At 42.9% G+C, this 12,414-nt stretch overlaps 1 protein-coding gene across 1 annotated transcript in view; it reads right to left on the bottom strand.

Annotated features, from left to right (window-relative positions):
- KPNA3 (karyopherin subunit alpha 3) overlaps positions 1-12,414 on the bottom strand; it is a 36,866-nt gene continuing 24,452 nt past the window's right edge. The window contains exons 9-17 of the mRNA XM_066583784.1: positions 11,390-11,559; positions 9,717-9,761; positions 9,134-9,265; positions 7,548-7,676; positions 5,038-5,142; positions 4,279-4,350; positions 3,533-3,695; positions 1,954-2,048; positions 1-726 (exon numbers count right to left, since the gene is read on the bottom strand). Coding sequence (XP_066439881.1) covers positions 628-726; positions 1,954-2,048; positions 3,533-3,695; positions 4,279-4,350; positions 5,038-5,142; positions 7,548-7,676; positions 9,134-9,265; positions 9,717-9,761; positions 11,390-11,559 — 1,010 coding nt within the window. The 3' untranslated portion in view covers positions 1-627. The remainder of the gene's footprint in view (positions 727-1,953; positions 2,049-3,532; positions 3,696-4,278; positions 4,351-5,037; positions 5,143-7,547; positions 7,677-9,133; positions 9,266-9,716; positions 9,762-11,389; positions 11,560-12,414) is intronic.

Genomic DNA, 12,414 nt, shown 5'->3' with positions numbered 1-12,414 from the left:
CAGTTTTCTCTTAACAGATTTTTTTTTTCTCACTGATTCACCCAAGTTATCTTTTATTCAGTTTCATGAATTAAATCTTTTGGCTTGCATGTTTTTTTTGTATCCATTAAATTTTTTTTTTTTTTTTATAGTTCCTCAAAATATGAAAATGTCTATGGAGGAAGATGGAGGCTCAGAGTAGACGGCACTCTTGCAGAGTCTTCCACAATGTATGCATTAGAGCAAAAAGTCTTGATGTACAGTGCACCAGATTCAAGAAAAGCTACTTTTTCCACAGGAAGCTGATATGCCATCACTATGAAATTATCTTAACAACGAAAAAAAAAAAATAATAAAAAGGCTGAATGTTTGTGGCAGTCAGCACACAGTGCCAAATGGAGAAGGTAAAAAAATACGGCTGGGTCTGTTAGAATTTCAAAGAAAACCGAGCTCATGCATATGCAATTACAGTCCATGTGAGTGACATTTGGCAACTGCAAGTGAAAGATACATGGTTCGCTTTAGAAGCATCAAAATGAAGAGGCGTTTTGTGACTTGAAGCTTTTAGGGTTTTTTTTGCCTTCAACCGGTGGACGTCTGGTGGTGCTAGAAGTTGAGGGACAGAGAAAAAGCTGCACTGCAACACACTTAGAAGTTAAATTCTTTTGCCTGAAGGTTGGATGACGGCTCAAAGTTGTAGGTACCCCCCTGGTTGGCTTCAGGAATGAGGCTTTGATCTTCATCGATCTGTCCACAATAGAAAACAAACAGTTAACATGTATAAATTCCTCATTCTGGAGGCATCTGGGTAAGCAGGTGATGGATCAAGTACTGATAGATACGGTTACTGATCACATTCTTAAACAGGGTTGTCTCCTGAATACACCACTTCTTAAATTGATGCTGGGAAGCCATTTAACCACCTTTATTCATCCAAGGTTTAAATTGTGTTTTGTGGTCCCAGTAGCAGAAATCCGCTTTATGCGTCTAAGTCCCGTGAAACTGCAGCCATGACTGAAGTAAGGAAAGCGTACTCAAGATGGACTGCTCCAGCTACGATACATGAGCCATCATTGCAGGGACTTTCAATGCGGTTCTGTATTTGCAGATGGTGGGCAACCTCTTAGGTCATCTCCCCATTGTAGCAGAAGGCCACTGAGTACTTTTCTTACTTCTGTCTATCAGAATCCAATGGGACTTGGAGACATGGAAAGTGGATTCCTGCTTCTTGCAGGTTACTCTTCAACTTTGCAATTTATTTTATTCTCGCCCTCACACAGGAGCCATAATACAAAATTGAAATCCATGTTCCAGGGGCCCGAACGCCATACCATTGTGTAGTGCATCCATACCTTACTATTAAAGTAGGTTACTGTTACTTCAATATAGGACACCAGTATTGAGATATAACACTGGATGAGTCTTTTTGACTACACCCTGTATAGCCCATTGGGGATCAAAATGTACATTCACCCAACTGTATATTTTTAAAGTGATGGAGAAAACACACAAGAACATAAACCCTCCATGGCGATGATGTCCTTGGTGGGATTTGACTCCAGGCCGCCAGCACTGCAGATCTATAGCGCTAACTACTGAGCCACATCTGGCTATACATTTCCCCTGCACTCTGAAATGGATGAAATTCATCTTACACCTGTATCCCAGATTTCACTCTGATTTTCAAAAACCCACAGCATGTGAATAGACTTATGGGCCAGAACAGAGAGCGGATTTGTAAAGTGGGAATATGAGAAGGGAATGCACTGCGACATCTATAGGATTTAATAGGGCAACAGATCCAATGTATGGCCCAGCCTAGAAGGGACTGTCGCACAGTAGCCATGAGCAGTGTTGAGGGAAAGGCACTGGGGCACACGGAGCTACGCAAACTATAAGCCACAGCTGAAAAAACACTGAATTGTGTGTTTATGTGGGAATAATAATGGAAAATGGAATTAAAGAAGGACTTACATCATCACCAGAGAAATACTGATCTATGATTTCAAATGCTAGTTTGTAAATTTCTTCATTCTCATGCTGCTGCAATGCTTCTATTTTTTCCAAGCCTGAAAGAGAACAAAGTCATCAGTAAGTGACATGAAGCTTTATGAAAAATCCTTTAAACCTAGTGCCCACGGCCGTGACGGGCTCCGCAAGTGGGTGCCCACAGCGTCACGTGCCGCGCCCACTGTATAGAGCAGCATATGGGGTGCAAATTTAAAGAAGGTTTGCCAGAGATTCTTCTCTTGTTAAACGTATAGCTATTTTCTTTTATAAAAAAGACAGACAACGTTTCCACCACTGGTCTGCGGTCTTTATTAAGTCACTTGACAAAGACCGCAGAACAGCGGTGGAAACGTTGTCTGTCTTTTATAGAAGAAAATAAGGAACTACAAATTTTAACAAGAGAAGAATCTCTGGCCAACCTTCTTTGAATTTACAGCCATATGTTGCTCCATGTCTGCTGAAGGATTTATAGTGGCCGTTATCTAGGTACTTATCTCTAAGTATATTATTGACACTAGGGTCTATATAAGTGAATTAACCTCTCAGTACCGTATATACCGGCGTATAAGGCGACGGGGCGTATAAGACGACCCCCCAACTGTCACCTTATACGCCGGTATACAGTGGAGAAAAAAAAAAAATTCATTACTCACCTCCCACGGCAGGCTGTCGCTCGCTCCGGCAGGCTGTCGCTCGCTCCTCGTCCCCGGCGCAGCATAGCTTTCTGAATGCGGGGCTTGAAATCCCCGCTTCCAGAAAGCTAATACACACGCCGGCAGCCATGACATCATTGAATGGCTGTGATTGGCTAAAGCACACGTGGCTTCAGCCAATCACACTATTCAATGACATCATTGAATGGGTGTGATTGCTAACACGTGCGCCTTCAGCCAATCACAGCCATTCAATGCTGTCATGGCTGCCGGCGTGTGTATTAGCTTTCTGGAAGCGGGAATTTCAAGCCCCGCATTCAGAAAGCTATGCTGCGCCGGGGACGAGGAGCGAGCGACAGCCTGCCGGAGCGCGACAGAACGCCGTGGGAGGTGAGTAATAAATTTTTTTTTTTTTACACTTTTTTTTTTTGTATTACCGGCGCATAAGACGACCCCCGACTGCAGAGCAGATTTTTCGGGGTTCAAAAGTCGTCTTATACGCCGGTATATACGGTATATGTTTGAAGCGTTGAACCAAAGTACCTGGAGAAAAGCCACACAAAAGCAAGGAGAGCATGTAAACTCTACGCAGACGTGTTCTTTGGTCAGATTCAAAACCAGGACCAGTGCTGTAAGGCAACAATGTTAAGCATTGCGTCACCATTACCAAACATGACATCCTGCTGCAACATTCAGGATTAGGATGCAACTCCAATCTTAGCAGTTTTACTTATTAAATGTGGAGAGAAAAGGGAAGAGGCTCCCTCTTACCCCACTGGCCCCCCCCCCCCCCTCACCCAAGATGTGTGACCCTAGCCATTGCACCCCCAATAGTTGTCCTTGACCTTTAAAAATGTTCAGTTTTCCTAAATTTCCCTTAAGCTTCTCACCTCCACACTCCTCTATGATCTCAGCAATTGTGCTCGCTTCTTCTCCAGCCATTATAAGAATGTTTTTCAAGCCGTCTAAGACTACCTGGACAACTTGTGAGTCTTTCACGGCCAATAAGTTGCAAAATGGAGGGATGACATTCTGCTGCACAAGGTACTCCACCTGTATAGAACAAGCAAAAAGTGACATTTACACAGTCTGAAGTCCATAGAACATATTTGGTCTTCCGCAGTATCACACGCCTCATCATGCAGAGGCAGTACACGTTTGACTACTGCTCCATTTATACAGGGGGACATGGGACCCCCATCATTCAGACATTTCCCATCCAGTGGATAGGGAATTCGTTCTTATTTTGGGTTAGCTACTTTAAAATGGTTTACCAAGTCACAAAAACTTTAAAAAAATGACTGCACAGTGTGCGAGATTTGTTAATTCTGATGCAAAAGAACGGTGAAGCTGTTGGATATAATATACAACCAATTGGATATAGATTTTAAATAGTTTGTTTTGCACAGTATTAAAAAATACAGTAACCTCCTCCAGTTGTTTTACTGCTCCTAGGCAGACCAGTGTGTCTCCATAGTTAGACTTAACACACCCTGGGTAGTCTGTTCTGCATTACTGCCTTCCATCAGTTCCTTACTTTTTGCTGGACCCACAAGGTTTCCTAAAAGTCATGCTCCTCCATCAAACACTCACATCCACTATAACAATGAGTTTCAACTATAAATCCTTGGCTTACCTGGTCTTTCCGGCCACTTATTGTTAAGTTGCTGATCGCCCACGCGGCTTCTTTTTGAGTTCCAAAGTCCCCCTGCAGGACAAAAACAGTTCCATTAAATATTTTCCAAGATGACCAACATTTCTATACATAGAGAGAAGATGAAAAGCAGTACTGAAAAATTCAATCTATACAGTTATGGCAGAATGAATGAAAGGGCCACTCATTTCCTAGTGTGTAGTTTTACTCTGGATCACCACATTTCACGAGCCTGGTGCACCAAATCTAAAAACAAAAATCTGATCACTAAGGGGCATTTTTTGGCACTGAGAATTTGTGGAATACCTGTACAAGTAGCTGCTGAAAAGGAATTCTAGATTGGAGCTATGCCAGGATGAAAAAACGGCAGCAGAACCATTTAGACACTAGATGTAACTAGAGAATAAACTTCCTACAGACATCAAACAGTGATATCTGCCAAAAGAACAAGCCGTGCTAACAGGGAAAACGGCATTGTTCCAGAAACAGCTACTGAAATACTCATTTCTACAACAGATGATACTGTCCCTTTAAAGGTTAGTCCCAAATCTAGCCGTTTTGCCGCAGAAAGACGGCTTTGTGCATAGCCCGCAGTACCATCCTGGGCTCCTGTGCAAAGCCACATTACTTCCCCAGAACTGAGCCTGCAGCATCAACCTAGCAGAAGAGCTAGAGAAGTGCGACAGCCCCTTTAAATGCACAATATGTAAATCTACTCTACATTAGCATACTTGGACTCACCTTGGCTAGCTGGTGTATTATCATGGGGATTAGTCCGGCATCAATAACCGCTTGAACCTGTTGCTGATTTCCAGCTGTGATATTGGAAAGGAACCAAACTGCTTCCTAAAAGCAAGAAAGTACAAAATGCAAATGTAATACTCCACATACGGTGTGCAAATGTCCACTGATTACATTGCAATACCTAAGGGTATGTGCCCACCGAACAGATTTGCTGTGGATTTCACATGAAGATGCACATTAGCAAAAAACACAGCAAATGGAACGTCTGTCACGCCTCTTAGGGCAGAAATTCCCCGACGCAGCTAGGTTAGCGCTAGTGATACATGTGGGGGTCTTTGCTTCCGACTCCTCTCGCTGCATGCGGTGGTCGATTGCCTTATTATGTGGCACCATCTTTAACCGGGAATTGGCAGGTGTCTTGTTTTCTGTGTTCTTTTCCATGGATATGTAATTTATGGCACTACCCCGATTCATCTATTGTCTGATTGTTAGCTTCTCACTTGCACTTCTTACCGAACATTTTGGTTTTATAGTTGTATAGGAGTGGGGTGGGATAGATAACACGCAACATGGTGGTTACCACTTGTGCACTGTTAAATTGGTTTTAATTCTTTTTATGGGTGTCTATATGGGATGATCATATATGCGCCTTAAAGGGGTTGTCCCGCGGCAGCAAGTGGGTCTATACACTTCTGTATGGCCATATTAATGCACTTTGTAATGTACATTGTGCATTAATTATGAGCCATACAGAAGTTATAAAAAGTTTTATACTTACCTGCTCCGTTGCTGGCGTCCTCGTTCCCATGGAGCCGACTAATTTTCGCCCTCCGATGGCCAAATTAGCCGCGCTTGCGCAGTCCGGGTCTTCTGCAGTCTTCTATGGGGCCGCTCGTGTAGAATGCCGGCTCCGTGTAGCTCCGCCCCGTCACGTGCCGATTCCAGCCAATCAGGAGGCTGGAATCGGCAATGGACCGCACAGAAGCCCTGCGGTCCACGGAGACAGAGGATCCCGGCGGCCATCTTCAGCAGGTAAGTATGAAGACGCCGGACCGCCGGGATTCAGGTAAGCGCTGTGCGGGTTGTTTTTTTAACCCCTGCATCGGGGTTGTCTCGCGCCGAACGAGGGGGGGTTAAAAAAAACAAAACCCGTTTCGGCGCGGGACAACCCCTTTAAGATCATATCTTTTAACCCAATCCTTGCCATTGGTGTGCCTATACATTTTGCATGTACCCTTTATGTTTTTGGTACAGCAATGCAACAGATTAGCTTTGTGGAGGGTGAAATTCATGTTTAAAATCCACAAACCTCTGGTATGCTGTAGATTTAAAACCTGCATTGTATGTTCATAGTCAGATTTAATGTAGATTTTTGCAGCATGTGGATGTGATTTGTTTAGGTCTCTCAATACATTTTTCCAGCTAGAATTCCGCATCGAAAAATCAACAACATTCACACCCCACGAAAGCACACATAATGGTAATTTTAACACCTATGTTGCCGCCCATTCCTGTAATGCAAAACTAGCAATTCCCTCATAAGGTTATTTACTTCTATGGATTCCAGAAGCCCCACTGTTGCAGAATACAGGCTGCTGCTTATGGCAACCCAACTGTGGAGCCCTCAGTGATCAAACACTTATCACCCATCCTGCAAATAGATACCGTATATACCGGCGTATAAGGCGACGGGGCGTATAAGACGACCCCCCAACTGTCACCTTATACGCCGGTATACAGTGGAGAAAAAAAAAAAATTCATTACTCACCTCCCACGGCGTTCTATCGCGCTCCGGCAGGATGTCGCTCGCTCCGGCAGGCTGTCGCTCGCTCCTCGTCCGCGGCGCAGCATAGCTTTCTGAATGCGGGGCTTGAAATCCCCGCTTCCAGAAAGCTAATACACACGCCGGCAGCCATGACATCATTGAATGGCTGTGATTGGCTAAAGCACACGTGGCTTCAGCCAATCACACTATTCAATGACATCATTGAATGGGTGTGATTGCTAACACGTGCGCCTTCAGCCAATCACAGCCATTCAATGATGTCATTGAATAGTGTGATTGGCTGAAGCCACGTGTGCTTTAGCCAATCACAGCCATTCAATGCTGTCATGGCTGCCGGCGTGTGTATTAGCTTTCTGGAAGCGGGGATTTCAAGCCCCGCATTCAGAAAGCTATGCTGCGCCGGGGACGAGGAGCGAGCGACATCCTGCCGGAGCGAGCGACATCCTGCCGGAGCGCGACAGAACGCCGTGGGAGGTGAGTAATAAATTTTTTTTTTTTTACACTTTTTTTTTTTTGTATTACCGGCGCATAAGACGACCCCCGACTGCAGAGCAGATTTTTTGGGGTTCAAAAGTCGTCTTATACGCCGGTATATACGGTAAGCATTTATGGTTTGCTGATTTCACCTTCAAATAGGTTTCACATTTTCTGTACATTCACCGTTACTTTGTTTATACTGAAATGTATGGTCTTAATATTGTACAAACATTCTCAAAATACCTTATTAATTTTCTCTTTAGGATGTGTCAGTAGATTTTGAAAGTGAGCGAGAACGTCGCAGTTTAACACCACTTGAGTCTGTTCATCTGTGCCAGTTACTATATTACCCACAGCCCTTAACGCTGCTGTCTAAAAAGAGGAAAAAAATAAAATAAAAGGATTTATGCTTGCATTCATTTGATTAATCACTTATATGTAGATTCATAGTAAATCAGGTTTTATGTAAACCTGGGAACCCTTGTAGTAACATCTAAGTATTTTAACCACAAATACCAAGTTTGCTCTACTAAGAGGGGTTTTAGCATTACCAAGAAAAACCCTTAAGCAGCTGGTCTGGTTATAAAACTAACTATACTCGCCACTCTTTGGGCCCTCTGGACATACCTGAATGGCTCCCACAACCCCAGCTTCTGGGTGTACAGCTGGCCACTGCGGCCAGTCAGACCACAGCATCACAGTTCGAACTCCTGGCGTCAGCACTCACATCCTGGACGTTATGATGCTAGCAGCTTGGGGCCGATACACTGCAGCTTCATATTGGCTGTACACCCGGTAGCTGAGGGTGAATCGCATGGTATGAACCACCGACTTGACTTTTTAGTGCACCATTAGTGAGGTTAATTCTGTTTCTTTGTAATTGTATCTTGCCTCTGGTGTCATGTCTTTGTTTCAAGCACCCCATTAGCTTTTTATTGAGATCTATGCGTTCTTCACATGTGGCTTGATGTCTATGATTAAGGGCAACATGCCTGCCTGACATATAAGACAGCACATGCTCTGCTCCTTCGTGTCCGTCTGGACTGTTTAATAAAGCCTGAAATCTTAAACCTAACACTGGACTTTTAGTTTTCCCGTGCATGGGTTGTAGTTTCCAGACCGTCCTTACATGGGAGCTACTGCAGAGGAGCTGGTCTCTGGTTTGCATTTCAAAACACTACTAAAGGGAATTGGCGTTTAGAGCTTCCACTCAAAAGATCCCAGAAGCATGGTTTGGCAGGCCGGTTACTATTCCAAGCTGTGAACAGTCTATGAATATCCGACAACTGGCTGAGCATAGCTGACCGCTCTCACAATGCTCTGAATGTTAGCTGGATCTGAGAGATGAATAGTGGGAGGTCTAATTTAAAAGGGGTATTGCCATCGCGGTTTTTCATGGCTGAGATAGGAAAACCCTCAGTTTCCGTCCCGCTGAACGCAGTTTTTGTAGCCTTTAGCAAAGTGAATGAGAGCTACAGAAACAGTAGCACAGTGAGCTACACTACTTCCATAACTTCAGAAGTTAGGGAAACAGTATAGCGTGCTGTACTACACCGCTTCCATAGCTCCTATTCACTTCAGCTAGAGCTACAGAAACAGCGCAGGGCTTAAGCATTCCACGGGTTTAATAGTTACCAGGTGGATGGGGCAACTATAGATATGGGAAACCATTGCCATAACTATAAAAAGCCAAGGTAGGAATACCTCTGACACTTAATGTTTCCTAAAGGCGAAAAAAAAAGCCCAGAGTGGGAATATTAATCCAAAAAATAAAATTCTAATTAAGACAATCATAAATCCATCATAAAAGCACAGAAAAAAATTCTTACCTGAACTTTTACTTCCTGATGACTCAAAAGCGGTACCAAATATGGCACAACTCCAGAATCTATCACCATCTGTATTTGTTCATTGCCGCCATCCGTTAGGTACGACAAGGCCCATACTGTATCCACTAGAATCTAGAGGGGAGAGGAGCAGACTTATACTGACAGATAGCAAAACCAATAAAGCAAGAAACCTACAACATGATAAGGTATCAGCTGGTAAGAAAACAAAGTTACAAACTGACTAAACAGTATGGAATATTAACCCTTTCCAATCTCATTTAGGGCTCCTACCCACTTAATTTTTTTAACGTGTTTTTTTTTTAACATGAATGTCAATGGGACTTTATGTTAAAAACGCATTGCAAGTTATTTTGGGTGGGAAAGCACGTTGTGGGTTCCTTGCAATTACTCAGAAACATAAAGATGAACTCAATGATTTTATTAGCAATTATTTTCTTCAATTAAACGTGAGTTATTACTATTATACATCTGTGATATGCAAACGACAAGTTGGATGTTGTAACTTTGGATGGGAAAGTGTTAATTTAATACATAGTAATACCAGAGTGAATAATATACTTACATTAATGTCCGTATGGTATATAAGTACACAAAGTGCTGGCAAAATCTACATGAGGAAATAAAACAAACTTACATTAGGTTGGATAACTACATTCCTGTAACCATAGTCGCACATTAAAAACACTAAGGCAAAATTGAAGTTACAAGAGAAGGTGGCACTCCATGTTAAAGAAAAGGGTTCCTGTTACAAGGGGACAATCATATGCAACAGTCATACAACTGCACTTCGTTTATGGATTTCGGGTAAACATCAGACTCTTCAATATCATTAAGACGTATCAGTTTTGAAGTGACACGCACTGCAGTATAGATATTAGAATAAAGATACAGCAAAAGCATTTTAAAGACAGCTCCAGTCTACCCAGCAGAAGGGGCAAGCAAATATTAGACGACCGGCCACCTATTTTTTTTACTTAAATAATTGCATTCCCAATTAAATAAATTTCAGAGAAATTCTTAGACCCCTGAGTTGTGCCGTTGGTTATTCTTGACTTGCTAGAAACTTTTCAATACATTGACAACTTGGTGTTACTAGTTGAGGGGGTGGAGGGTGTCCCTACATAGTCTGACCCTGCAGAAATTAGGGACGAGTGTGCCAGACCATAGGGACACCTCTTAGACAAGGGGAAATGGTAAAACCCAGTTGTCAATTTATTCATAGAATTCTTGGGAGGAACAGAAGACAGAAAGTTATCAGGAAAGGTGCTCTCAAATTATTACACTTTAAATATATCAAAAGCTTTAGGGCTAATTCCCACAGGCGGCTATTAGGTCCTATTGAACCTAATAGTGCAATGCTCACGATGCGGTAATTCCACCGCGGAATTCCGGCCTATGAATTTACCCGTACTCACCTCATGTTCTATTTGCCGTGGATGTACGCGCAGGTGGCTCCCATTGCAGTCAATGGAAGCCGTCCATCACGCTATGCTACAGCGGAAGATAGCATGAAACGCTTCCTTACCATCTGCGCATCATGCGGCGGATCCAGAGGCAAGCATGGGGACTCTGGGGGGGCGCCGTGACGGGCTCCGCTGCGGAATTCCACTTGCGCAGCCCGTGACGGCCGTGGGCACTAGGCCTTAAGAGTTAAAACATTTAGTACGAATCAGTCATAGGTTATTTCAAGACAAGCCACACCTAAAATGTCAGGGTTTATACTAAACTTTACAATGGCAGTTATCAGCTTCTACAGTTGAATGGAAAGAAGTGCACTTAAACACTTAAAACTCTGAAATTATGGCAATGTAGTCCCAACCATGAACAGTAAAAGGTTAACATCTGATAAGAGTGATGCCATGTCCCTATGCCACTTGCTTATAATTATTGGGCTCCTGACTTTGGAGATCCTTTCCCCAGTCTTAAGAATGAAGGGTTTGCAGCACTGCTTAAAAAAAATAAATAAATAAATAAAAAAATAAATAAAAACACAAACACACAAAACAAAAAACACCCGTCTCCTTCACTTCCTCCCCCCAGCATGGGGAACTGCAGCCGGGCCCATTCACTTAAATATCTCAAACACAATGTTATCAGATGGGAAATAATCCTTTAATTAGAACAAAACAGATTCAGTCATGTAACTCACTACTTCATGAATTGTGTAACATGGCCATATATAGAAGAACTAGGTTGTACAAAGACCAAGCGACCAGTACTTTTCACTTTCATTACCTCTTGCACGGTCTCCATTGGTGGTGGAGGGTCCTTATTCCTGCACAGATTGACAATGACCCATGTGACGTTCCGGAGGAAAGTGATGGGGATGGAAGGGTTAATGAAGGACAACAGCGGTTTGACAACTCCAAGTGAGATGACATAATCTCTACACTGAGGGCCATCACCTAAAAAAAAAAAAATTTAAATAAAAGGTTTTCAAAGAAAGCTGACATTAAAAAGGTTATTGGGGAAAATGGGTTATCTGGGAATGTGCAGGTAAGATTCCCCGTCTTTAGGAGTCAGGTTTTTATAGTGTACACAACTATTGGAGGGCAAAGAAACTGGTGATGTGGAATAGTAGGGCGCTAGGGCTAACTTACTTTCTGAATTACAGATTTACGGCTCACGCATACAAGCAAGTATTCTCTGCATTTTGTATATTTTAAGGATTGAATACGGACCTATTGAATTAAACTGGTGTAGTCAGAGGAACAAATTTTACACAAAAAAAAAAAATAAATAAAAAAATACAATTGCAGCGTGTCCCATTTTAATCTGTATGCAAGGACCAGAATACCCACAGAAAGTCTATAGGAGCATTAATTTAAAAAAAAAAAAACCCACAAAAACAAAACTGAATACAGATGTCACATGTGTATTCACTAGTTTTTACGCATGTCGACAGGAGTGTGTTGACCTCAATTGGGCTTTTTTGCACATGTGAAAATAGTAAATACGCCCCAAAAGTGCATATACGCATGCAGTGACAGATTTTTTTCCAGCCAAAATTGCCCATATGAACGAGTCCCAATTAGGCCGCCAGTCCACGGCTGGGATAGAATATTGCTAGGCTCACCACGGAGAATGGGCGGCATGCCGCAATTTTAATCACACAAGTGGAGAATCGCTATGATTCCCCGCTTGTGGACGTTGGGCTGCGCTTTCCATACTTCTATGGAAAGCGTGTCACACGAGCTCTGCGGGCGATTTATCGCAATAACTCGCCCGTGGACGGCTATATGATTACGTGTCAGCTATCA

This window comes from Eleutherodactylus coqui, chromosome 1 (genome assembly GCF_035609145.1).
Source record: "Eleutherodactylus coqui strain aEleCoq1 chromosome 1, aEleCoq1.hap1, whole genome shotgun sequence".
NCBI classification, from domain to species: Eukaryota; Metazoa; Chordata; class Amphibia; order Anura; family Eleutherodactylidae; genus Eleutherodactylus; species Eleutherodactylus coqui.
Note: the sequence above shows the minus strand (reverse complement) of the source record. Positions and strands in the feature narration are given on the sequence as shown.